The 23857-nt window shown below is 39.5% G+C and overlaps 1 protein-coding gene across 1 annotated transcript in view; it reads right to left on the reverse strand.

The window, feature by feature from the left end:
* The window catches only part of GABBR2 (gamma-aminobutyric acid (GABA) B receptor, 2), a 371505-nt gene that overhangs the window by 194948 nt on the left and 152700 nt on the right, over positions 1 to 23857 (reverse strand). Inside the window, exon 8 of the mRNA XM_009996521.1 lies at positions 8969 to 9029. Within this exon, the coding sequence (XP_009994823.1) occupies positions 8969 to 9029 (61 nt within the window). The remainder of the gene's footprint in view (positions 1 to 8968; positions 9030 to 23857) is intronic.

Genomic DNA, 23857 nt, shown 5'->3' on the forward strand with positions numbered 1-23857 from the left:
TTCCATAAATCCCCAAAAAAAAAAAAAAAAAAAAAAAAAAAAAAAAGGTGCATTTTTAATTGCAGTAAAAGTAGGAGAGCTCTGAAGAAGACAGCTGACAATTCTTTTAGGTCTTTCTCAGACAGCATTGGTTTAGTGGGGTACTTATTTCTGTCAGCTTTCTGGAGCTGGATATTTCACACTTTTGTAGAGATTAATTATTGTAAAATTATTTTATGTTGCTTTCCAACTTTATTTCTTTGCTGTTATTTTTGAAACTTAGTCCTTTTCTTTGGTATTTAGACAGCCCCTAAGACAGTTTTGCACAAAACAGTGACAGTGACTAATCAGTTCCTCAGAGCATGTAGAATGAAGTGGAATTATCTTAAAAAATCAGGTATTTCTATAATGTGTGTGGATGTCTCGGTAAGAATTATTCTCACAGTCCAAACCACCTCTCAAGGGATGAACTGCTCTATAAAGCACAGCCACAGAGTGATAAATAGGTCTCCCCTGCTCCTCACAGGTGCCTGCCTCTCAGGCCTGGGGAAAACAGTGAATCCAGCTCTTTGCAGCAATTCTCTCTTGTTTACTGCAACTTTGGGTGGCACAGAAGGGCCCAGGTAGCCTAAACTAGCTGGCTTGAATGCTGATAGCTGCAAAGCTACGTTCTCCCATGGCTGCGCTCCCAAAGGAAAGGCTACCTACCAAAATGCTCCTTCTGCTCCTTGGCAGATTTCCAGCTTACTGTCTGCTCTGTTTTACTGTTGCTACACTGCCAGCAGCACCCCAGTTCACCAGCTTAAAGCTGGCACAAGGAAAACAAAATAAGCTGCTGTGACAACCAGTAGCTGTAGAATCAGCGCACCCTTTCTGTGCACCCTCCCTGGCCTTGCAATTTATATCCACACAATACTGCTTGTTCCAGATGAACAAGTGATTCTAGCAACTCCACACACTTAATCCCTTTAATCTTTCTTTATGACACCCTAAGACCCCAAACAATTTCTGTTGCTCTTATCTGTCCTTTTTCCAGTTTGACAGTGCACCTGCTTGACTGAGGTACCTGAATCTCAATACAATATTCCGTGTTTATTTAGAAAACCAAACAAAAATATCAATGATTATTAAATAATACCAATACAGTGCAATACAAGAGGAATAACTGTCTTAGGGGAATACATCACTGCTAGTAAATACAGGGGAAAAAAAAGAGAAATCAAATAGGAAATGTGTTCCAAAAAATCAAACAATAAAAAGGGAAAACAGTTATGAACACATAAAAATATAATCTTTTATGCTTTAATCTGACAGAGGACTGGTATAAAGAACTATGAGACAATGATAATAAAATTACAGGCGATGTTCAGTGCTAGTAAGTTACAGAGATACAAGAGAAATATAATACCAGGTAAACGGACTAAGTGGTTGGTACTATTTAATTAATAGCATCCAGAATGAGACCTTGGGTTTGCTGTGGTGGGTTCTTTGAAAACATTAGTACTGTGCTCACTGTTGATGAGAAAGGCAAAGAGGGATGAATAAGATAGAAATGAATACTGGGAGCCCAGTTAAAATAATACAGAGAGGTCATTCAGCAGTGTGATATGTGGAGGTGGATGCTATGTGTGGCTCCCATTATGCATTGCAAATATCAGAAGAGGTAGAGGATTATTGGAATTACAGAGCAGCTTTGAGATGAGGACATGAGCTTTTAAATGGAGGACAGGGCCTTGCATTTCAAAGAGAGCAATTGACAAAAGTGATCTGTAATACACGAATGATATGAAGAAAGTGAATAAGACACAATTATTTACTGCTTCTCACATTACCAGAGGCAGGGTATGCCCAATTAAATTGTGAGATAGCTGGTTTTAAACAAACAAGCAAACAAACAGATGGAAGGGCTTAAATCATTACATGCATAATTATTTTGTGAAACTCATTGCCACTGGATGTGTTGAAGGCCAAAAGTATAAATGGATTCATGAAAGATATGATTTGATAGAGGATAAATCCACAAGCAACTGTTAAACTTGATGGTCCAGAGACACCTTCCAGCTCTAAAAGTAATGAAGATGCTTGCCTTTGGGGACTGAAAGTGAATAGAGAAAAAATAATTCTATATATGCCAGTTCTGACACACCTACCCATAACTGAAATATGCCATATCCTTCCCTCAGTATCCACCATCAAGTGGATGCTGAACTGGACAACACTTATTATCTGACCCAATACTGCAATTCTTCTTGCACGAGGCATACAAATAACTATGGTCAGATCCAAACAGAATCGGGTGTTGCAGCATTAAGCACTGCAATACCAGAATCTCTGCACACCAAATCCCACTGCCTTGTGTACAGACAAGGGAGAAGTTTCACTTTTCTATTTTTGATTGCCAGGAGGAAAATTCTATATCTCGCTAGATTTCTTAATTATCAGTAGGTTTTTATTTTATAACGTGCACATGTATGTGTATATGTTTGGGGAGGAGGATTCACCTCTTTCTGCCAAGAACTGATGGGGAATTCCTTCTTTAAAATATATCAGCAGAAGGGGTGGTGCAGCACTTCCCTTTCATATAGTACCTATTTAAATATAAATTGTTAGAAGAGTCATCATACACTTTGGAAATCCCATGTTTAATTCACTTTTTGCCTGAGCAGAACTGTCATTTTCACTTCTTTCTATTTATGACCATGCTATACATGACTTTCACTATTTGTCCTCTTGTACAACATAGAGAAAAAAATTGAGACTGATAGACCAGAAGACAAAGGGTCAGAGGGCCTGACAATGTAACCTATTAATAGTTATGATCCTCATGTGGATAAGGGATCCAAGTACCAAAGATTACTTGGGCATTTTACATTCAAATAACATTTAAATTAAAGGTAAAAAACCTCAAAACTAGAATCAGTGTTGGAAGAGGAACTAAATCAGTGTTTCATCTCTACAAATTACCTAGCTATTGGCCTAAGGTGTCATGCTTATGTCTTTTACTAGAAACAATTTAAAGAAATACAACAAATGTTCTTAGTAGCATCCAGTGGATAGATTCTTGTAAATAGTGTCAGAATCACATAATCTACACTGTAGAGGAGCATTAGCTTACAACTGAACACAGTTGGCCTAGCAGAGACTTCAAGATGTAATAAAAGCCACCTGTTTGTCTCAAGGCATAATGAATACACATATGCCACTTCAGAGTTCTGTTTAACTTTGAAACTTCCAGAGGCAGCAATGTTATGCACCTTCCAGAGTTTAAATACAAGTTTTATTAGAGAGTTTTTCCTAATTTTTGGCTTAAATCTGCACTGCTACTATTTAAATCCCTTACTTCTCAGCCAGCTGATGAGGGCAGGACAAGCAAATGTTTTAGTGGTAATTATCATGTATTTAATCTTCTCTAAGCAGCCTGGACCTCTTATAATGAGGCCTGTTTTCAGTCCTCTGTCATATACACACTTTCGTTCAATCAGCACTAGACAAAGCAGTTAGCTGTAGCCTTTTGGCACCAAGTTGATTAAAAGAATACTGTTATTTATACATGGCAGTATGCAATTTTTGTTTTTCTACCTCTTCACGTGTTTGCCTATTAATGTTCAGCCTGTGACCCACTCTAACCCCTAGTTCTTTTTATGTATAACTACAGCCTGCTGAATTGTTGCCCATTTTGTATTTATACAGCAGTTTATTCCCAATGTAGCACCAGGCATTTGACCTAAATCAACTGCATTCTTTTTTTTCTTGATCACTTCCCCAGTTTGTTAATAGCTTTCTGAATCTTTGTCTGGTCCCCTTTGTGCCTGCTGGCTCCCTCAGAGACCATTATACATTTGATAATCACACATTCTAGCACATCTTCTTAATCAGTAATGACATCATTCAAGTCAGACCCTTTCAGGACTCTACTTGGTGCACCTGTCCATATTAAGAGGTGATTCTTTTCATGGAAATGGGACTCTAAGTCAGTTTTGTGAACACTTTGTAGTTTCATACAGACGATACCATCACAAATTGCTTAAAACAAGACACTGCCAACAAAAGAGGGAAGTGGCACTAGTGGTGTTCTGCAGGGGTAGTGTGACTGAAATGCAATGCCTAAAATACTCACTGAATGAGCCTTCTAAAGGAGGAGCTGTAAGACAGGAGAGCACCAGTGGGATTTTGTATACCACAGTTCAGAATATCAGGATGAACTGGTATTGAAACATCTAATAGCACGCAGAAAACTATTATTTATGGGAATTCCCATTGGGAGGGACCTGTTAAAGGTTCCATATAGTCACCACTAACTGCCCTGGAGCTGAAAAAGCATGTTCAGGGTGAGGTCAGGGGGAATTTGAGGGGGGATTCATGAGTGTGGTGTGCAGGGCACTGCTACAAACCACCAAGGGCACTGTTTAACAGACCTAATTCAAGAGGATTAATTGATCACTAAGCTAAAAAAAACCAGCAGTGCTCACTATGGAAATTTTTTGACAATAAGAACAATCAGCCATTGGAATCATCTTCTTAGGAAAGTGGTGGGTTCCCCAACACTGTACACTTTTACGGTTCATCTGGACAAGGTGATGGGCCACCTTACCTAGACGGTGCTTTTGCCAAGATCTCCTTTTGGACCAGGAGATCCTTGATTACCTGGTATTCTATGATTCTATGAAGATATGAATGGCTAACTATACTACTCATGTTCAGATAACATGGACTATATACAGTCCACCAAGAAGACTACCACACACATTTTTGTGATTGCAGTCAAGCACTCCAGTAAGGATGTGTCAGAACTAAGCTTTCTGACTCCTTAATTAAAAAATTCCCTTTTTATGTGCAAAATGATAGTCTTTAATGACAGAGTGATCCTTTCCAGAAGAATCCAGCTGCCCAGGATAAATACCTGGCAGTTTGTTTTACAACTTTATTGGTCATTACATGATACTAGTGATTATTTATTGTTCACTGTTCAAATTCTGCTTAGCTGGCAGAATTAGCTACTCACTTTTCCCCTATATTCAGCTATTCCAAAGTATTTATATTTTCCCCTATATTCAGCTATGCTGAAGTATTTATAAGGATATTTTATTCTCACCTTGTAAATATGCTGTACAAGCAGAAACATCTGAATCCACTGATTCTGGATACTTGATCCCACAGATTCCAGATATATTTGAAAACTGAATTTTCAGAGATGTCACTAAATATTTCCTGTTTGTTGGATTACATTCTTTCTACATTATCACAGAAGGAAAACCCACAAACTGATTCTGTGGGATATATACTGGATAGATGCTAAATAAAAAAATAAAAATTCAAAGTCAATTAGTCTCATTTTTTATATGAACCCTTACAGAAGCAACAATCAAAAGTAGTTAAGAGTCTGCTGGATTGTATTTCGTACAACAGGAGGAAACTTTTCCAGGGTTGGATTGATGCCCCTAGAGAACAAGCTGTAGGTGATTCTGGAGAATTGCTCCTTCATTGAAGCAGCTGTGGACAGGTGCTTAGTTCTTGTCAGAACTGAGTAGATGAACTGAGGCTCCAGAAAACCAACCCTAGATTCTCGTTTACTTTGCTCTTGACTGTAGGGTAGACATTTGGTTCTCCGTTACTGTTGATTAAACTCAGATAAGAGTATCTGGAGCTTTTACTCCAGAATTTCTAAGAAGATCAACAGTTTTACACTTGACAAGCCATGTTCCCACTCTGCTTGTTACCCAGATCAGTCTTCAACACTGACAAATGTAGCCCCATATTACCTGGCTAAATGAGCTGAAACAAATTATTTTCAGAAACACACAGCAGGTGACCATCCACTTTCTTTAAGTTTTTTCAGTGTGAAGTACTATAGATTTTTGTTCCTATCTACAAGAAGCATGATTTATGCACATTTCAATGGCATTTGTTTACAATTCACCTTTAATTTTCCATTTGAATCTGTTCCAGCACAGAAATCTCTTAGGTTTTCTCTAATGCCTGACAGAAATAGGAACATGACTGAAAGCAAGGTGCCTTTTAGGCTCCAGTCTGATTAATCAGAAAAGATCTGCCAAAGAGAAACACTTTGAAGGACAGTTATGTATCTGTTCTTGCAGCTTCCTCTATCAAACTAATCTACCATCTCAGTTTTGTTGCTGCCCTCCCTTCTCCTTGATGTGCACACAACAGCTGCCATGACCCTCTTTCAGCTCTCACTAGCCAACAGATTTTGGCCATCTACTTCCATTACATGTTCAAAAAGGAGAATAGTCCTTTCATTGCACCTATGGAAAAATTGCTATTTATTTGGAAGGATGCCAGCTTCAAACATCACTTGGATATTTGAGCTAGACTGATAGACTGCTCTTCATTTGCCAGTAAGGTAAGGGATAAAACCCACTGTTACATGTGCTTTGTATCCTGTGCTGCATATCAAATCATTCCTGGGTGATAGTCATGATCTATAAAGCAGCAAGTAGTTCGGTCACAGCTATCTCTGGCACCATCTCTTTGACCACTTGCAAAACTAACCGAAGCTAAAAAGGAGACACGACTAGTGGGAGCTTGGGAAAAAATATACCTAGATTCAAAATTAAACCAGCTATACAACATTTCATCACATCGTGTCAGGCAGTTACCCTCACAACCCTCAAAGGCTGGTTTCCCCTTGCCTCTGGTAGACATGGCTGTTTGCTTTTTCCATAGCCAAAATGTTGCAGATAGTCTCATTAACACAAAAGTTTCCAGCAAAGAACAGAAAATTAAGCTCCTGAGTCTACCCAGTTGATTTCCTACCCTGGCAAATGAGGAACAGCAAAAAAAGCCCATTTACCATTTTAAGTACTGGATTTAATTAACTTCTTTCCACTATTAGGAACTTTCCCAATAGTCCAAGATTTATTAAAAGTTAATGTGAATGTTTCAGAAAGCTTCCTAACCAATAGTTATTTTGAACAAATGAATAATTTCTACAATTATACCACAAAATTGAATGTAAGAGCCTTGAATAAAAACAATACCGATGACAGACTAACAGAAAAAAAATATTAATACTTAGAACGTAAGTTGTAGTTAAAAAAAGACAGATTACTTTCACCTACATTGTTATACTGCTCCTTATTTTCATTTCTCATCTAGTTTTCCTACACTCTTTTAATTTCCAACAGTAATAAGACACTAAACCACACTTAAGACCAGGCTTCATATGTATTGACAGACTGCTGCTTGCAGGAGAAAAAATCCAGCTCTTCATCTGCATTTCATCATAGGACTCCCAGGTTATTTTTTTCCTGTAGGTTAATTGGAAACCTTTGGTTGATGAACAGAATTCCAAATATGTGATTAAATCAGTTCTGAAATCGTAATGTTCTAATTGAAAGGTATTAAAAAATAGCAGTTGTCTCCTGTGTTCTTATTGACCAAACAGTAATTCAACCGATGGTAAAACCATTTATATTAAATGGCATCTGATGTGAAAATGAAACATTATAAATAAGCTCAATTTCAATGGTTGGAAATGAAAATCTATATGAAATCAGTTATCCTATACTTCTATTCTTCATCCAGATTAGTTCAGAAGACACATGTTGCACCTCCCCATGATGCCCAATCACATCCTTAACACACAGAGGGAACGCATGAAACTTCCTCCTTGCTCAGATGCTCTAGAAGGGTACACACAGCTGCCTGAGGCATAATGCATAAGAGCTCCTTCAGACTTCTGACAAATAAACGCCCCTTGTAAAATTCCCCTGGCAGAATTTTCTCATGATTCTTTCATGTAACTGTAAACGCTGCTACTGTGAAAAAATGGGGGGAAGGTATTGGAGGAGAAGGAAGAAGAAGCAAAAAGCAATCGGTATTTATAATTAGGGTTGAGCAAGAATTTCTAAATTATATTACCATGAGATGACATCTGCAAAGTTTTAGTGGGTTCTTCAGGGAACATGAGTTAATAGGATCAGTTAGAGTGGTGAAGGCAAGAGCAATCCCAAAAATTGATTCAGTAAATTAGAATGAGTAACAGATACCCACAAGTACATAGCTGTTCATTAATAATAATGCCCATACAGCAGACAATTTCTGTTTAAGGGATCAGCCTTTGTAACTTGGTCAGCAGGATTATGTTTAAAGCAATCTCCTGTAGACAAAGGGAGTGCAAGCTTCTTTCTCATACATTGTCTGAAAAGGATTTGCCAGCTTTCTCACTACCACTCTCACGAGACCATCCAAATGCAATCCTCTCCACTTTTATCTCAGCCTCAGCCTAGGAACAAAACCATGAATTACATTCTATGAACTGTAGAAAAAGCTGTAACAAGTCTTCTATGAATCACCGCTTCTGCAGAAAACTTCCAAGCAAGCACCTCGTCCCAGCTGCAAATGACCCTTCACAAATCCTCACAGCTGCATTTGTGGTCTCTGCTGTGGAGACCATTCCCTGCAGGAGCAGCCCAGACCGAGAAGATGAAGCAGACTTGCTCTGTGGAGTGTGTTGCCTCTGAGGGATGGGGCCAGCAGTTTGTGTTCTCTGCACACTGAGGGACTGACTCCTGATACAATTTTTAGCAAGCAGTTCCAGAATGTTGGAAATTAGTCTTCAGAGAGCACAAACACTAACTTGAAAGAGCTTAACAGCAAAAATCCTCTCTAAATTCCTCTTCAGATCTGGTTTTCAGAAACGACTGTACTAAGAAGTGGATGCTTAGCCGACCAGTAGAGATTTTCCAACAGCTGTTGGCTGTTACAGATCAGTAGTTTCCGTAAGTATCTGGATTTTCTTCTAGAAAAATTATTGGAAATATCTGGGAATACCTCAGAGCACCCAGGGTTCAAACCATGGTATATTAAACAGCTAACAAAACATTTAAAGTATCTTGTGGCTTCTTCCAAGCAGTTCCTTTTCAAAATATTTATACATATTAAAAACATCCTGAAACAAAATCAATTGATATACAAGTTTGAAACTGCATAAATAAATATAATGAAAATTAAATTGTTTGCAACCTACCTTGGAATTGTGTAAATTTGATGGTTCCCATCCTCTCTCCATTTCTGAAAACAACTTGACCCTAAATAAAAAAAATAAACACCTTAAGAGTTTTGTTAATATCTCATAATGTACTTTCGTTAGCACTGCAATCATTTGCCATTCACTATTAAAATTACCCAAGCACAGTTTAAACTTTGAAGACAGCAGATTCAATTAAAGTTAAAATAACTGTGTAACACATCCTTAAAGCTTTCTTCCACAGATTTCAAATTACCTTACAATATTGACCAGTTTTATTGGTCACTTTTCATGGATGGAAATTGAGGTATGATAAAGCCAGTAACTTACTGAATCTCACATGATGAGAGATATGCAAACAATTGATTTTCACTGTGTTCCTGTTTTTATCAAGGATATGTAATAGCTGTCAGAGATCACACAAGAAAAGAGTTCTCAATTTCATCCATCATATAGTTTTCCAAATGGCTCTATTTTCTGTTATGGATAACCATTGCTTTTATGGCTTGGTTTTGTACTACATCAACCTCCATGTCCTATTATTCTTTTTAAATATAATACCTTTCAGTCAGTGTTACCTTTTTTTTGGTGTCACACAATGTCTCTTCAAAATAATGGTCACGTAATGCTGACATTCTCACATTACCCTAACAAATTACTCCCAACTTTCATCCAAATTTTCTGAATTAAATTAAGAAAAGTTCTTGGTAAATTTCTTCCTTGCATCAGTTATTTCTCATGATTAGGTATAAAATAAGAGGTTTTCATTCATTTCTGCTAGGAAGCATTTTTTATAATTTGAACCTGGAGTGGAGTGCTGAGTCCTGTCAATACAGATATGTTGGTTTACTGCATCCCCAGTTTAGTTTGTTATTATAATCTCCATTAATATTTGTTTTAACAGGCATAAGGATAAGAGAAATCAAAAAATAAGCAAGTATGGCTACAATTCATTTCTCTGTGCAAGCCAGCTGCTTTTTGCATAACCCATTTTGGTTACTAAGTGGTTTCTCCAAAGGCAACCATTCTACTCAAATCCCTGCAATGAAGTGTACAACAGATGTATAGTAACACACACCCCCCAATTCTTGCAAGCCCGAAGACACCGTTTCCCTTTTATAAATAGAAGACATTCAAGCTAATTTGTGCTAAGGCTTAAAAGCCAAAAGGCCCTATCTGTGGCAAAAAGAGAGCAAGAGAGATGAACACCACTAATGGGAAAGATTCTGGCGATAGGTGCAGAACGGCCCAGGAACTGCTGCTACTGAAATACCTAGTTGAGGTAAGTCTCCCATAGTGACTGATAACAGAGCTCCAAGAGGGAACATAAAACATTAACAGGTAGATTTATGTGCCCACTTTAGCAGCCTTCATCCAGATCTCCTCAACTTTGGCAAAGTAGCATTTAAAATCCCTTCATTTGTTGGAACACCATCATAATGCTACTGGCTACCTGTTTTAAGTGGCTACTTGGTTAAGTAAAAAACAGTATTGAAGAAAATACTTCTAAAGATGCTGTGCAAGTGTCATTTATTGTAGACACATATCTATGGTCAATCAAGTCTTAAGCTTGCTAAATTCTTGGTTCTGTGATCTGTGACAGAGATTTCAATAGTTAGCTTTTTCCCTGTGTGAAAAAATTACTTTTTCATTTGACTTTAAATTTACAGCCTTTCACTTTAACTCTGTCTCCTCTTATTCTTTTATTACAAGATAATAGGATTGTAAATTGTAGTCTAGTGGCATGCTATTTATAGATAAACATACAGCAAGAATCACTGCTATCATCTATGATGACAGTCATCTAAGATTGTAATCTATTATTGATAGTATAATATACCAGCTCACAAATTTTCTCGATTCGAAGAGCAACTGGTTTGCAATATTATCATTGCTTCTTGTAAAATCACCCACGTTTTCATAATTCAGTAGGACAGACATATAGCATAAGCATTTTGCTGTTTTCAAAGGTAAAATCAACAAAAAACATATCAACAAGAAGCTTCAAAGCACAAATCTGTAGTGCAATCCACAATGATAATGAGTATTTATTTATTACCCAGACACCAAAACTGCAACTCCAGCTGCAGTTACTGTTTATTTCTCTGCTCCTGGGGAACATGCTACTTTATAAAAATGCGTGACAAGTAGCTACAGCACGTCAAGTACTGTAAATCCTGCAGGACTCTAAAATTCCTGTAAGGTAGGTGAGGAAACACTCCTAGATTTTTACTGGACTGTTAGGTATTCACAGAAGACATGGACGTAGTGTCCCTGCTGCAGTATTTGGTTCTGTCAGTGTGGCCAAAAAGAGCACTCCTCATGAACACTGAGAAACGGCATAAATAGTGAATCCTTCCCTTTACTTTTACAAACATTCTTGGCCACTGAGGTAACATACCACAAGATTTAGCTAGAGTTATTCTCTTTAGACTTGAGATTCATAAATTACTAACAGTGTTTTATCTTTATTTAAAGTAGTGGAGGTTTGAATAATAGATATTCCTAACATACACGCTATATATGAGTGTCAACCTCTCCACTCATTTTGGTGTCGTCAGCAAACCTCATCAGGGTGCTCTTGAACCCAACATCCAGGTCACTTATGAAGATGTTGAACGTCACTAGGCCCAGTATCGATCCCTGGGGGACCCCACTTGTGACTGGTTGCCAGTTTGAGGAAGAACTATTTACTATCACCCTCTGGGTATGGTCTGTCAGCCAGTTCCCCACCTACCACATAGACCACTTGTCAAGGTCATAACAAGTCAGTTTCTCTAGGAGGAGGCTGTGGGGGACTGTATCAAAAGCCTTGAAAAATCAAGTCCAGCTGTTTTTCCTCTAATTGTCTGACTGTAGCATATCACAGAATCACAGAATTACCAAGGCTGGAAAAAACCTTTATGATCATCAAGTCCACCCTATGACCTAACATCACCACATTGGCTAGACCGTGGCACATCCAGCTTTTCCTTGAACACCTCCAGGGACAGTGCCTCCACCACTTCCCTGGGAAGTCCATTCCAATGTCTGATCAGCCTCTCCGTGAGGAAGTGCTTCCTAATATCCAACCTGAACCTGCTCTGGAGCAGCTTGAGGCCATGCCCCCTTGTCTTATTGCTAGTTGGTTGGGAGAGGAGCACAGCCCCCAGCTGACTACACCCTCCCTTCAGGTAGTTGTAGAGAGTGATAAAGTCCCTCCTGAGTCTCCTCTTCTCCAGGCTAAACAACGCCAGTTCCCTCAGCCTCTCCCTATAAGACTTTCCCTTTAGTCCCTTCACCAGCCTTGTTGCTCTCCTCTGGACTTGCTCCAGCACCTCAATGTCCTTCTTGAAATGAGGGGCCCAGAACTGGATACAGTACTTGAGATGAGGCCTCACCAGTGCTGAGTACAGGGACACAATCACTTCCCTACTCCTGCTGGCCACATTATTCCTGATACAAGCCAGGATCCATTGCCCTTCCAGGCCACCTGGGCACAGTGCTGGCTCATGTTCAACCAGTTGTCAACCAGTGCTCCCAGGTCCCTCTCTGCTGGGCTGCTCTCCAGCCTCTCTTCCCCCAGCCCATAGCCCTGCCTGGGGTTGTTGTGGCGAAAGTGCAGGACCCTGCACCATTGAATTTCATGCCGTTGGCTTCAGCCCATTGACCCAGCCTGTCCAGGTCCCTCTGCAGTTTCTTCCTGCCCTCTGGCAGACCCATATTCCCCCTCAGCTTGGTGTCATCTTCAAACTTACTGAGGGTGAACTCAATCCCCACATCCAGGTCATCAGTAAAGATGTTGAATAGGACTGGGCCCAGCACTGATCCCTGGGGGACACCACTGGTCACAGGATGCCAGCTGGATGCAGGTCCACTCACCATCACTCTCTGGGCCCAGTCATCCAACTGGTTTTTGACCCAGTGAAGGGTGCACCTGTCAAAGCTGTGGATTGCTAGCTTCTCCAGGAGGATGCTGTAGGAGACTGTGTCAAAGGCCTTGCTGAAGTTGAGCTAGACCATGTCCACAGCCTTCCCCTCATCCACTAGGTGGGTCACCCAGTCATAGAAGGAGATGAGGAGATGAGATTAGTCAGGCAGGACCTTCCTTTCCTAAACCCATGTTGGCTGGACCTGATCCCCTGGTTGTCTTCTACATGCCACTTGATGGTGCTTAGGATGATCTGTTCCATAATCTTGCCAGGCAAGCATCTTAATGTCTATTTTAAATGATGGACCAAACATTTCAATAGTGTTGGTCTCCCAGCTGTCACATAAAAGGACATCACCATGTTTCTTCTATGTACTGCCTTCTTCTATGTGCTTTCTTTTACAGTCTTAACATTGATTTTTGTCCTACTCACACGTACTTTGTTATACAGCATAACTGTGTTTCATCTCAATACTAAAAATACAGTCTTTAGCCTCCCTGGACGAATAATCTTCACCTTTTTTTCTTGAACTGGTGTTATCTTAAGCAATCAGTCCTAGAATCAGAAGTCCATACCAATCATTCATCCGCACTCACAAAATAGTAGCTAACATTAACTTTACTTTTGACACATGAGACTTGCCCTCTCTTTAAAGCAGTTAGTAATTTCTCTGCACTTGGAAGCAGTTGTTTATTATGCTTTTTTTTTTTTTTTTCTGATGGATAAAAGGTAGTTACCTTTACTGTATTATGAGCATGTCATTAAGCTCTTTTTAAGCTACAGAGCACTAGTATTTATTAGAAGTTTATTTGCATTACCACTGATAATATTGTTTAGCTTTGGACATAGGCCCATGCCAAAGCTAGAATAATTTCATTCCTCATACACTGAAATCCACAGCCAACTCATTTTTTTCATTCATGCCTTTAGCTTTCTTCATCAGTTAATAAAACCAGAGTTTAGAGGATTCTTAACTGCTCAGTTGGGTCAGGTTTGCACTTCAACCATCATTTCATTAACTGTGTATTTTCTGCTGCAAACTGTCTCAAACACAGTAAACAGAGAAATAAATACATAGCATTTATTTCCATGATTTTCAGTACTACAGCTACAAAAAAGGTCTGCTTGCTTCCTTCACCAACAGTCTTCCCCCATATAGCACCAAATAGTTTTTCGTTTATGTAAATTTATATTATATATTCAGCTTATAGTTGGCACATTATTGTTAATTTAAATAATCATAATTATATATTTATGCTGAATTAATAACACAAATACTCCTTCATCAGAGGATCATGAGTATGTTGATACACTCATCACAGCTGGATGCAAGATAGCTAAATGCCACACAAGTCATGTCCCCTGAGCATTTTCACATGGGCCAATAAACTTCAGGGCTCTGTTTAAGTTCTACTTCTCAGTCCAGGAGTCTGGACAACTCTCCCCTACAGGATAGTCATCTCCTCATATAACAGTGTTTATCCCCAGAGGCTTTCCCTGAATTCCCTGAGCCTACACAGCCAAACCAGTTCCAAAAGTGACAATCAAAGTATTTTTTCAAAAAATAAATTAACTCAGTCAGTTTTGGGGTTAGACATTTAATATACAGTAGACCATTTAAATAATGCTGAAAAGCAGTGCGATAACTAAACCAACTGAAGTTACATTTTTAATCTACAACAGTGCATTTTTGTCAAAGAATAATGAAAAGATTCCCTTTAAATTCTGTTACATGTGCTGAAATTAAGGTGCACTTCCATTCTAACTCAAATAAAAGTAGGAACCAAGGAGGGTGAAGCGTCACAGAACAGCAAATATGAGGGCTTATTAACATTTGCCCTCCCATGTTGCTCCTAGCTGCACAGTCCTACATATACCTGGTACTAGCTTAGCACTCATCTGGTCCCTATGTGAGCTGTCATGGCCTATTACATGAGAAAAATGTATTAAGTGATTCTGGGTTGTTTGTTTTTTTTTATTTTGTGTTGTTTTGGCACGTGGAAGAGATGCTGTTTCTGAATTGCTCTCCAGTGCCAGCCCCAGAGTCAGCAAAAAGAGCCATGAAAGGTTGGTTGCAAGTGCCAGGAGAAAGAGCTGGAAGGGAAGTAGCGAGACATCTTGTTAGTCCCAGCTCCTTTTAGAAGCCTTTGTGTGTTACCAGGCAATCCACACAGCCTGCTACTCATGTTACACACACTCAATTTACTCATACAAGACTCCTTAGCCACAAATGTGCCTTCCCTCACATGCACAGAACAACAAGCTGGCATTCTGGGGGTTTTGGCTCCACAACTTCTGGGCAGCGAAGAGCTAAAAGCTGTAATTCATAACCTCTTCCACACTCCAAACACCACATCGAAGACAGCAGTGCTTACAGATAAAGGGAATATTGTTTAGTCTATCAAATGATACAGCTGAGAGAAACCCAACAAGCTTTTAGCTGTATTAGTCTAACCTCACTTCTGAAACAAAAGAGCAAACTTCCAGCTGAAGGGCAGCGTGTGGTTTTAGCCTAGTTACATCGCTCAATTAGCTGGAGATGAAGAGCTGAACACAAGAGATGTAAGCACAGTGCAAGAGAGGATACTAAGGAGACAGCAATAAAGTTGTCATCCCCTGTGGGATAAAGAGGTAGTTGTCACCTTTGAAACAGTGCAAGGAGAGCAGAAGGCAGAGGGTGATGAAAACTAAAATGCTCTATAAAATCAACAATGCTCCTGAATCCATGATCTGGTATCTGCAGACCACTGTGGATAAAATATTTCAAGAGCATTTTATCAAAGCAGATCCAGTGACTGCTGATTTTCAAGCCTCGAGACTATTTTGAGCAAAGGTGTTTCTGTCAAAATTTTAAAGACTGAAGATTTAAGTTTGAAATATTTATGATCTAAAAGGATTTCTTTACCCTGACTGTTTTCACTCTTACAGCATTTCCTAAAAAACTGATTTGGGTTACTGAACACTAGTGTCTGAAGTGCAGCATAAACAGCAGAGTAGCTTGAAGAGCAGGTGTGAAGCAGAGGTAAAAAATCTGGTCTTGGCTAACATTTTCAAAATGAAGCAATACCATTCTCATCCAAACAGATACTGGTGTTCTAGCTATGACAGAGCAGGCGTAAAAGAGAAGGGAACTATGAACATGCTTATTTCTAAGAATTGAGTATCTGTCTGCACCATAGGAAAAATACTTGAAAAATATACTCTTAAAGAAATCATTTTCCCATACACAAATATATGGGGTTTGGAGAAAGACAGTGGGGAAGAAGGCAGATAAATTGATGTAACAGAAGAGCCCAGAAAAAATCATGACAGCAATGGAAAAGAAGAATGAAACATTGATCATAGAATGTTTGGTTTGGGTTGGAGAGGAACTTGAAGATTATCTCGTTCCAACCCCCCTGCATGGGCAGGGACACCTCTCACTGAACCAGGATGCTCCAAACCCCATCCAACCTGGCCTTGAGCACTTCCAGGAAGGAGGCAGTCACAACTCCTCTGAGGAAACCTGTTTCAGTGTCTCACCATCCTTTCAGGAAATAATTTCTTCCTTATGTCTAACCTAAATGTACCCTCTTTAAGCTTGAAACCATTACTCCTCATCCTATCACTACCTGCCATTGTAAAAAGCCCCTCCCCAGCTTTCCTGTAGACCCCTTCAGGCACTGGAAGGCCACTATGAGGTCCCTCTGGAGCCTTCTCTTCTCCAGGCTGAACAGTCCAAACTCTCTCAGCCTGTCTTCATAGAAGAGATGCTCCAACCCTCTGATTGTCTTGGTGGCCCTTCTCTAGACAAGCTCAGAAGTCTCACCAGAGCGGAGGGGGAGAGTCAACTCCCTCAACATACTAGTCATGCTTCCTCTGATGCAGCCTAGGATTTAGAAAGATAGAATAATTGAATCATTTTGGTTAGAAAAGATCTTTAAGATCATCAAGTCCAACCATTGACCTAACACTGCCAAATATGCTACTAAACCATTTTCTAAGCACAACATCTACACATCTTTCAAATACTCCCAGGGATGGTGACTCAACCACTTTGTTGGGCAGCCCGTTCCAGTGCCTGCCAACCTTTTAGGTGAAGTAATTTTTCCTAATATCCAATCAAAACCTCCCCCAGCACAACTTGACATAATTTCCTCTTGTCCTGTAACTTGTTGTTTGGGAGAAAAGACCAGCCCCCACCTTGCTACACCCTCCTTTAAGGTAGTTGTAGACAGTGATAAGGTCTCCCCTCAGCCTCCTTTTTTTCTGGATTAAACAACCCCAGTTCCCTCAGAAACTCATCATAAGACTTATGCTCTAGACCCTTCACCAGCTTTGTTGCCCTTTTCTGGATTCACTCCAGCACTTCAATGTCATTCTTGTAGTGGGGGTGGCCTCACCAGTGCTGAGTACAGAGGCACAATCACCTCTCTAGTCCTGCTGGCCACACTATTTCTGATACATAGAGCTCCACAGAGCCTTCCTACCCTCAGGCAAATCAACACTCCCTCCCAACTTTGTGTCATCTGCTGACTTACTGATGGTGCACTCGATTCCCTCATCCAGATCATGAAGAAATAAAGAAAACTGACCCTACTATTGAGCCCTGGGGAACATCACCTGTAACCAGCCACCAGCTGAATTTAACTCAATTCACTACAACTCTTTGGGCCCACACACCCTGCCAGTTTTTTATCCAGCAAAGAGTACACTCATCCAAGTCATGAAGAGCCAGTTTCTCCAGGAGAATGCTGTAGGAAACACCGTCAAAGGCTTTACTAAAGTCCAGGCAAACAACATCCACAGCCTTTTCCTCACCCACTAATCGGATCATCTTGTCATAGACAGAGATCAGGTTTGTCAAGCAGGACCTGACTTTCATTAAGCTATGCTGACAAGGCCTGATCATCCAGTTGTCCTGTGTAATGGCACCTGAGATACTCTGCTCCATAGCATCTTCCCTGGCACCAAGGTAAGACTGACAGGCCCGTAGATCTCTGGATCCTCCTTCCAGTCCTTACTTGTAGATGTTGCCACTTAACTCCCTTCTAAATGAAGAGTTCCAGTCCAATCAGTCTCTTGTTCACAGGAGATGGGATTTATTTTTTTTTTTCTTCCCCACCTGCACTCTCTAAACCTCTTTTTCAATTTTCTTTTTTATTTCCTGTCAAATGCTACCCATAACCGCAACACAGACAATTTTGCTGTGTAGAAGGGTGCCTCTGTTTCTAATATTTTGGTATCTGAACTTTACCACATTTTTTTGGCAGAACTTTGTCTTGTTTTTTTCAGGGAAGTGCAGGAATTTGATGAGGAATGTGCAGAATTTCTTTGGATGAAATTCATTACCTCCATCTCAGCAGCGTTCTCTGTCATCTGTTGTTTTTACACAAAAGAGTGCTGTTGCCAGCACAATGACACAACTTAAGCCCAGACGATGCTGTTCCATTAGATTAGCATTTAGATGCACACAGACAATTTTCCACAGCTATGCTGAAATGAGACAGCACAATCATAGCATTTGTTTCAGCGCAGCAAGCAGAAGTATGATTAGTGAACATCTGAGCTCTCTGTTTTACACACAAAAGCAAGTCTAAAGGACTAATGTTCCTGACATGGTACCAGAAATTCATAAGCAGGTGAAGGTGGGATAAAAAGGATGCCAGCCAGGAAATGCGTCAAACCACATTGCGCTTGCAGGCCATTTCAGGTGAAGAAAGAAGAAACCTTTCTACTTTGTCAGTCATTCATGTGCTTTTACACATTCAGATAGGGTTATGATTAGTACATGGCAAAGCAGTTAGATGCTCTTTTTGGCCATTCTCTCCTGCCATATCATTTATATCCAATGATAGATCTTTTCTGCTGTGAGCCATTTCTTCCTGTGCCCATGTAATCTCTGTTGGCTGCCTAAACCATGGTCATCATGAGCAGTCTTAGGTTTAAGAGCCTGCCAGGAAAGAAAATAAAATGAAACATATACTCTTGAAAAACTTCTTTTTGCAAATTGTTTTGAATACTTTGGAAACAAAATGACAGGCACTGGAATTGTTTTCAACAAACACTTTGAAGTCTGGTGACATATGTAACCGATGGCTGACTACTACTCTTTAGCCAGTTTCCTGATCTATGGTCAGCCTCTGATGCATGAGGAAAATAATCCCTTTACTCTTAACTGAATCTGTTTCAGATGTGTGTAAAAACATTGATATAAACAATCTGTCTTTCAGGATGGCAAGAAAAGAGAAAATAGTCTGAAGCACTGGGACTAGGAACTCAAGCATTCTTTTCAGTGTGTATTAAAAAGTAAATATGAACTGGTGAGGTGATGTTCAGAATTGTTCTTCTGAGGCTAAGTCCCTGATGATTTCAGTTTCTAGTTCTGCGTATCTGTAGAAACAGCATAACAGCATTATATTTCACCACCACTGTTTGGTTTTTTTCCACTGCTTTTATAAAAATGAATCAGAAGAGATGGCATAAAGCCTTTTAAGGACATTCTATTAAGCAGCAGTGCTATCTCTTCAATAGTCCAATTTCAGATGATGTTCTGAAGTAATTTCTTCCATCTTCCTTAAACTACATTAATCCCAGAGGAGAGCACAACCATACAGGCTGTATTTCATTTGTTCTGATGATGACTCGAAAGACTGCAAGAGCCACTACCTGCTCCCGGCACACTCCTTCCTGTGCAGGCTCTGTCACATTGGCTGGAGCCAGGAGATTACTTTGTTTACTATGTTCTTTCTAATGAGCAAGCAGCCTCAGTTATTATTAGAAAAGGTCTTTGCATCCAAAGTAGAGCACACTGGTATTATTCACATGAAAAAGCTGAGGACAGGATCTTCAGACTACCACCTTTCTAAATGAGTAACTTTAATTCAAAACTGCCTTAATGACAAAGGAAAATTTTAAAAAGGCACAAAGACCATACAGCCTTACAAATGCCTTTTGAAGTATGAATACCTGTTAGTCTTGGGTGATTCTTGCCACTGGCTCGAGAAAAGGCTATGATAGGAGACTCATTCCCAGTGTTACATTACTTTTTTTAAAGATCATCTAGATTCAACGTCACTGCATAGGCAGGGACACCTCCCACTAGATCAGGTTGCTCAAAGCCCCATCTAACCTGCCCTCGAATACTTCCAAGGACGGGGCTTCTACAGCTTCCCTGGGTAACCTGTACTTAACATCTTAATGTTCCCTGCAGGCAGAAATGTGAGCTGATGCCAGTCAAGAAAGAGTATGTGGAAACAGCTAAAAGGCTGGGTCTCTTAGTAAAGGGCCATACATGCCTAGAATGCACAAACACTGATTTTCAGTCTTTACTCAGGATGAGCTCTTACACAGGAACTCAAACCCTTTTATTCAATATTCATTAAATATTTCTAGTACTATAGGATTTTAAACCTTTCTTTGGCAAATCAATTAAGGCAGCTCAGGGTACATAGGAACGGTCCAGGACATTAACTTTCTAATGTATATTTCCCACTAGCAGTCAGACATAGGAGTGTCTTCCATTTTCTAAGGGAAAAATAATAATCTTTGTTCATCTAAATTTATAGCAAGCTTCTAACTGCTACAACTTTGGCCCAGTTGTAGTCTTGGCTGTTCTTGACAACTGTCAGAGTACTATGATGTTCAAGATGGCTGCTTCTGTAAGGCTAAAAAGCCTAAGCTAGACTCTTTCTAATCTTAGGACTCTCAGAATTGCTTTTATTTTTAAAGTCAGATTTTGTCTCTATTGCTTTCCATATCAGAATGCACTCCTGAGGACAGTTAGATTTGAGGATAATGAAGTAGATGTTTCATCCTCTTCCACGTCTTTAGTGTTGCATCCCTCCAGGTGATGCTTTCATCAGCATCAAATTCTGACCAAAAGCTGCAGAGAAGTGTGTTAGTGTTGCTGGACATGGAGATTTGGATGAACCTGGCAGTGGCAGGAAGGAGGTCTAACCAACATATTCTTCATAAATTCAAATTCAGCCCTTTTCATTGTCCATTTTGATCCTTCAGGCTGTTCTAACCTGTGCCAGCAACCTGCAGTGAATCAATGGGATGTAATTGGCATAGTTCTGAAACTTCAAAGATGGCCTATTTATATCCTTGTAGCAGTTTTACAGAGGAAAGACAGCGGTCTCTGTGTTCTTCAGAAAACAGTCAGATCCAAAGACATTGGAAGAGGCTCACTTCAGTTTCGGAGTTGTGAGTGATCAGGCAACATATAATATTAGACCTTACAAGGCATAACAGCATTCCAGCTGGCAGATAGCAGAGCTCTCAAAAGTGTAGCTCTTTTCAGACTCCATAAAGCAATGCTCAGAGTAATGGTGTTACTTTGGGATAATTTTTCCTACATTTTCAGAACAGTATAGTTAAGGCTTACTGATATTTAAATACCTTCCCATTCTGATGGATGTTTTTAAAAACATGTGTGAAATACTTTGCTGTTTCAAATACACTCTCTGCCTAAAATTAGTTTAAAATCAATGTCATATTAAAAACTCGAGACATATCTAGAATGCACACTCACTTAATAGAGAAACAGTGTATTTTTAAAAGAAAGATAATATTTGTAAATTCTTCAAGATTTCCTATGGATGTGATGATGCAGATGAAAGCAAAGCAGCAGATAACATTTCATTGGCACCCCTTAAGCCACACTAGTTTATTTGCAAAAAACGAGAAATGCAAGTTATTAGTAAAGTGAACCCTCTGTTTTTCCTTTTCCTCTGACTCAAAGTCCAATTAATGAGACAAAATAGCTAAGGGCTAGAAATCTCTCTCATTTTTCCCCCCCAATGTTCCCATACCCAACATGGTAGTTATACCATGTTGTGTCAACTAATTCAGACACACTTAGGCCAGCAAACTGGTAAATCTATGTAGAAAAGCATGATCAGTTCGAGTCTGGAAGAACAGTCAGATTCCCAGGCTGCCCAACTTGCTCTAGTGAATCCCTTTCTCAGCTCAGACACAATTAAAGTGCTTCTGGACACATAAACACACAAAATAATATTGCATTTGTCTTGAAGGTACTGCTTTCCATTCTAGCTTCATGAGATGCACAGGCAGAATCAGAGTAAGTGAGTGCATTTGGAACTGGAAGGGAATTACTACTCATCAATGTATCTGCAAGAGCTGTATTCATATCAAAGTCCTTTTCCTTGGAATTATAAAACTCAGCATGGGAACTTCCATCATTCCCATCAGAATTCTGCTTCTGACCTTGAGTATTCTAGTAATTTTAAGTTTCTCTCTAGCTTTGTGGTTCCTCTTATTTTTGGCCATATACTTACTTTTAGGCTCATCATGTGATTTGGACTAAACAGCTTTTCCCCTTGTGTTTTTTGGCTGATATTTATGTAAGGAACAAGTAGTTCTCCTCTCAGCATACTAGGTATTCTCTGAGCCACCACAGGGAGAAGAAAAAACAGCTGAGTTACCTTTCCACTAAAAAAAAACTGGTATTATGTAGGAGGTAGGCTTTTACCTACTTAGCCAGAATGGAGGCAGGGATTAAATGTCCTGAAAGTGAGACTGGGGAGGGATCATTCTTGGTTGCTGCTGTCTGAACCTTGGACACCTAATTTCTCTCTAAATGCCTTTGGTATGTCTAAAGTAGACAGCTGTCTCAGTGCACACCCTTGCATTTTTTACTTTTATTTCCTCCAGTGCCTCTTACTGGAACCCTCAAGATCCTTGGGTTCAGTACATGATATTCTAATTGTCTTCTGTCTTAAAAGTCCTGCCTGGGGTCACCTGTCCTACAGCTATATTCTAGCAGCCTTTTTCATCCATTTTTCTTGTAACCCTGTGTCAAATGACTGTGCAAAAATCAGACAGATGTACTCTGCTACATTTCCCATGCACTCCTACAGGCTTGCCCAGGAGGCAGAGCTGATTGTATATTGGGAATAAGTCAAAGAACAGAGACCCTGAACGTCTAGTCTTAGGTTTGATTTAGTACAACTTACTAGCACTTAGTTCAAACGATGACTATATGTAGGCATCACTAATGAAACTGTGTAGTGAAAGTTTGCATCTTGTCACTTACTCACTGAATGACTAAGGCTGTCCTATGATAATTTGGCAGGATAACAAATTTTAGTTAATTATTAAGAATATTTAGGTAAGATCTTTGAAAGCAAGTCCAGCAGCCCAGCCCTTGCTTTGCCTATTTTCCTGTTCCTGGGGAAAGAGAAAGCTGCCTCATACTCAAAAGCCTCCTGGGTTGATGTTAATATATAAACCGTTATTAGTTTGGCTGCTTTCTTCAGCCTTGTTTGAGAGATCAGACCTTCAAGGTCTAGAAAGCATTATATTTGAAGCGGAACTCACTGGAAAACAAATAAAGTGTTGTTTAAAGATGCAGCATTCTTCATTTTCCTAGAAAAGATTTGATACTGTAAGTTCTAAAAAAGTGCAATTTTTTTAAGCTCAGGCTCACACCTCCATAATTAAAGCATTCCAGCAACAGGCACTTGGTTCCTTAGAGAAGAGTACATGAAGAAAGACAGCAACAGTATCTAAACAGCCTGAAGGAAGACAAATTACAGATTCCATTATTTTCTCTGGCTATCTCCAGTATCGTAACCTTTTCCTTATCTCAGTCACCACATTCACAGTGACTTGAACAGGATCGAATTTCTTTTCTAATACTTTGACAAACTGTACTGCTCTCTACAATAGCAACAAACCTTGTATTCACAGCTGCCCTTAAAAATCAGCTACATCTATTTCTTTAATACTTGCCATCAATCATATATGCTAATTGGCCAAGTGTATGGCATTCCTATAGTGTTTTAATGCCCCAAAATAACTAATGAGAAACCTTCTATTTAATCTGTCTCAAATGAAAGTGGTATTAGAATAAGAAAGTATTTCCTTATCTGCCACTGGCATTCCATGAATATTTATGATGTTTTCCACTACATTGCAGTGATCTGACAATGTTGAATTCCAGCTAGAATGAGGATACAGCACTTGAAAGGAG

Source organism: Chaetura pelagica, unplaced genomic scaffold (assembly GCF_000747805.2).
Source record: "Chaetura pelagica isolate M959 unplaced genomic scaffold, ChaPel_1.0 scaffold82, whole genome shotgun sequence".
Classification (NCBI taxonomy): domain Eukaryota; kingdom Metazoa; phylum Chordata; class Aves; order Apodiformes; family Apodidae; genus Chaetura; species Chaetura pelagica.